Raw genomic sequence first — 4,578 nt, 5'->3', positions numbered from 1 at the left:
AGACGACCCAGTTGGTCAGGTTCTGTTAGTATTCACAGACGACCCAGCTGGTCAGGTTCTGTTAGTATTCACAGACGACCCAGCTGGTCAGGACTGAGTTTGTCAAACATCAAATGAAACGTGTGAAGCAGATCTGTTCGACCTTCTGACTCCTGCGCTCTAAAACTGGAAGCTTTCCCTAAAAGGCCACTTGGACGCAGACGCTCTGGACTTCCTGTCCCCCCTCGGGGGTCTGCTGTGTTGCTGTGGGTCGTTTTACAGTTTGTGTGTGAACAGTGAGTTAAAGTGAACAAACAACAATAAACAAATCTTACATTTAAAGCACACTACATGAAAATATAACTGATAATATCAAAAAAGGCAAATAGTAGGTGTATTGCAACAATCTTTTGTGGCATCACTATCAAACATCTATTGTCATCAACCTCTTCATCATCATCCAAACATCATCATCATCTGAGACGGCCAGGCCGGGGGGGGATGATTGACAGCCCACGCAGACCACTCACATTTCGCCCGTCCCGGCGCAGGCACACCTGAACAACGCAATAACAAGAAACATTTCACCGAGAGCCGCCGGCCAGTGGCAGCGAGGGTCGGCTGGGGAGCAGCTCTGTGATTGGACAGCAGGCATCTCCTGGGAACAGGAAGAGCTCGTTGGGACAGGAGGAGGAGGAGGAGGAAGGCCAGGTGTGTGTGAGATGAACGTGGCTGCTGAATCTGAGTGTGTGCACGGAGACGTGGTGGATGAGTGAAAGTGTGCCTTGCTTTGTTTAGACTGCTGCGTGTGTGTGTTGAGTTTCTGTCTGGACAACTGGAGGTCTTTCCCAGGCCACGTTTACTGCAGTCTCACACACACACGCACACGCACACACGCACACACACACACACACACACACACACACACACACACACACACTGACTCAGCTGGATACAGACGTCCTAAATCTGATACGGGCCTAAATCGTAAACGGCAGGCCGTGGTGAAGGCGTCCAGCCTCCCTCGTGTGCAGAACGTCAGCGAGTCTTCAGATAAATGTTTGATGTGTCGCCACTTCCTGCTTCCTCCTCCCATCGGTTTGGGTTTTGTCAGCCAGCCGGGGTTTTCCTGCCCCATGCTTTGTGTTATAAATATCTAGAAGTAGTTTGTAGTACGACACTGTTGTCCAGCGTTTTGATACCCGCTGCAAGCCCTTTCCTACAGGAACCGTTTAAAAAGCTGGTCCGAACATGTCGTCGCTGCCTTGGAGCGATGCATCCACACCTGCTTAGCTTAGTTTAAATTGGTTTAGTATCAAGAATGATTTAGTCTGATCCAGTCATCATCTCGTCAGCTGCTTTGAGTCAAAAGGTGTTTTAATGTTTTCCCTTCTTTAAGTGCTTGTCATATAAACTAAAGCAAGAGGAACTAAAGAAAACTGATTGATTTTAAGCCTTTTTTGTTTCACAGGAAACTTATGGAAAATAGAAAAACTTTCAAATGGCTCTGAAATACCGTCTCTAATATAAAACAAAGAATAAATTATTTCATTAGTGAACAAACGTGCTGGTTTTGGTTTGCAGTGTACCAGGTTTATCCACCAGCAAAGCAAAGATAAACCGGAGGTTACGTGATTGTTGCAGTGAATCTGTTTGCTTAAAACAAAAACTAAAAAACATTTTAGTTCCAGTCAGGATTACTGTCCGCTCCCTAAGTGCTGTTCGTTTAAAGAAATCAGCTGGGATTCATTAATAGACTAAACTTTACACAACGACTCAAAAAAGTCTGGAATATTTCATAAAATACATTTAAAATACGCACACGAAGTTGATGTAGTTCACTGAAGAAAGACAGAAAAGATCAAATAAAAATGAGTCATATCTGATTATTAATTGTCTAATTTTGGCCTTTTTTGTCTTCTCAGCTCACAAAGTTCCTCCTCGAGGAGTTTTGGCTGCAGTTTGGTTTGGTTCCTGCAGAGGGCGCTGCTTTGCATAAAGACTGGAGAACTTGGCTCCACCATGGCTGCAGAGCCACTCTACTTCTGAACTTTAAAGCATGACACAAGTCGAGTTGCTATTAACACTTGTGTCACTTGTCAACACGTCAGAGTGTCTAGTTTCAACAACTCGTTTTGTGCAAAAGTCAAGAGTTTTGTTTCAAAGATAAAACGGAGAATGATTTCAGTTTGTGGAATATGATTTAAGTTCTGGGGAATGACTCTGCAGCATTTAAAAGTAAAGAATCTCACCCATAAACCTAAAAGTTTCAGTTTCAGAGTTGTTCAGTTTTTGTGGCGGCGAGCTGAGGCTGGCTGACAGAGGATTGTGGTCTCTTTCCTGCTGCAGTAAAGTGCTCAAAGATGCCTGCGAAAAACAGAGACTTCCCACAGAGAACCACATGTGTGGGGCTTTTAAAGAATCATTTGATCCCAAGTGTTGGTTCTGGTGTCTGCGTGTGTGGCGCAGCAGTGCACAGGCAGCGGACCAGACGTTCAGGGCCTGTTGGGCGGCTGCCTTCCTTCCTGAGTAACGCTACAATAGAGACGTGAGCGGTCTCTTCTCACCCCGTGAACAAAAGTTCAGACATTCAAAGAAAATAACATCAAAAGATTAAAACAACTAACTCTGCTACTCGACTCGTCTCCACCGTTTCGGACGGTCATCTTGATTGGCTCAGACTTTGTTTCATGAGACAAAGTCTGACAAACAAACTCGTGTGCTTGCCGTGCTTGGTCGAGGTAGTAGCAGCCAGAGCTGGGATTGCTAATGATTCGGCCAAAGGGACGAGGAAGAGAGCGCTACGGGGTTCTGATTGGACCCACAGTTGGCTCGCAGGACTCAGACGTTTGCATAAACTGGAGATTTGTTTCTTTTTCCATCTGTGGTACAGTAATGGATGGTCTGAGTCCGTTGGACCAAAGTCTGGTCGCAGCTGTGCACTGTGCTGGCTACACGCTCTGGTAAGCCTCTGTTTTCCTTTTAAAACCCCAAACGACAGAGCTGCTTCACAATAAAAGTCTCTCTCAAACCTTCCATCTGCGCATATTAAAAAAATAGTGCAATTCTTTTCAGCAATTATATAAATAACTCTAGATTCGTGCTTTCCACTCCCCTGCATACACGTGTGTATCAAGTCCATATGTAACGAAAATACATGTCAACATGAGAAGGTTGGCACCCCAACGTGTAACTGTTTCTTTTTTTTTACCAAACAGCAAATAAAGCTTCACGTTTTAGAAGAAAACGCTCCTGCTTTCCTCCTTTTTATCATCTAAACTGCAGATTTCTTTGTGCAAACCTTCTGAAACATCAAACTGATAAGAACAGGATTTCAGAAAGAACTCCTGCGGGAGTTGGTCCATGTAAGGCAGAGCTTTCAGCGTCAGGACGTTCAGCACTGTGCTGCAACTGTGAGCTAGTAACTAAACCTAAAGTGAAAACGCAGCATGACGTGCCAACGTGTCCCGCTGATGAAGCTGAAGCTTGGTGCAGGAGAGAAACTGCAAAACTGAAACGAGAAGCAGCGAGGTGGGATTATCACGACAAACAAAATCTGGACAAACCAACGAGACTGAACCTCGTCACAGGTGAGGAACTGATTCTACAAGGACAAACAAAAACAAGTAAATATTTAGAACGAATGACGCAGATCAGTGACCTTCAGCTGCCCTTGTCTCCAAAGTTCTATCTTCAGCTGATGGACTCCTCGTACAGGAAGTGGGATGCCAGAAGAACAAGAAGTTCTCCTGTAACCGTGCTCTGCAGGAAGTGATGTGTTCTTACCTAACGAGAAGCCCTCAGCCCCTCCCCCATCTGTGGTCCAAATGGTTCTGTAACCATTCACAGTGGGTTGAACCAATCATGATGGTTCCTCACCATCCATGGGCGATTATATGAATGGGGAGTTACCAGATGCAGGGCGTTCGTGCAAGACTGGGCAGGAAGTAGTCTCGTCACACCTGCTGGGGCTTCTGGGATTTCTCCTTTGTGTTCCTTGTGTTCCTGTTGTCCACACTTCCTGGCTGCTGAGGCAGAGGTCTGAGTAGACCGTGTATGAGGGTGGTCGGGGATGCCTGTGAGGACGATACAGTCTGATGGTTGGAGGTCAGGGTCGTTGGGTGGTAGTAGTGCCCAATGACCTCACTGTAGGTCGGAGGAGCTCCTTCAACTCCAGAGCCCTGTTTGTGCTGCCGAGACAAGGCCTCCTCCAGCACGCTGATGCCTGAATGGACGCTTGGAGGCGGAGCCTGCAGTCTGAGAACAGGAGAAAGAGGAATAAGAAGGATGTGAGCAAGACAGAAGAAATCACAAGGTGTTTCACCCCAAAAGATCTTAGAAGGACAGACCATCAAGCTAACCATGTCATGCAAATGAGTAGAGGTTCAACATCAGCTAATGTAGCGAGGAAAACCTATGAGAAAGAGTTGCTTTAGACATCTGAATCTTCTTCTTTGGGCTTTTCCCTCTTCAGGGGTCTCCACAGTGAGTCATCCTCTTCCATCTCACTCTGTCCTCTGTCCTCACTCTGTCCTCTGTGTCCTCTGTCCTCACATGTCCAAACCACTGTCCCTCCTCTGGACATGTCCAAACCACTGT

General features: G+C 46.1%; 1 protein-coding gene across 1 annotated transcript in view; it reads right to left on the bottom strand.

The window, feature by feature from the left end:
• Positions 1–3,935: 3,935 nt before the first annotated feature.
• LOC119412716 (protein TMEPAI-like) overlaps positions 3,936–4,578 on the bottom strand; it is an 11,467-nt gene continuing 10,824 nt past the window's right edge. Inside the window, exon 4 of the mRNA XM_037679751.1 lies at positions 3,936–4,236. Within this exon, the coding sequence (XP_037535679.1) occupies positions 3,936–4,236 (301 nt within the window). The remainder of the gene's footprint in view (positions 4,237–4,578) is intronic.

Source organism: Nematolebias whitei, chromosome 7 (assembly GCF_014905685.2).
Source record: "Nematolebias whitei isolate Nwh7 chromosome 7, NemWhi1, whole genome shotgun sequence".
NCBI classification, from domain to species: domain Eukaryota; kingdom Metazoa; phylum Chordata; class Actinopteri; order Cyprinodontiformes; family Rivulidae; genus Nematolebias; species Nematolebias whitei.
The sequence above is the reverse complement of the archived record's forward strand: the minus strand, read 5'-3'. Positions and strand labels throughout refer to the sequence as shown.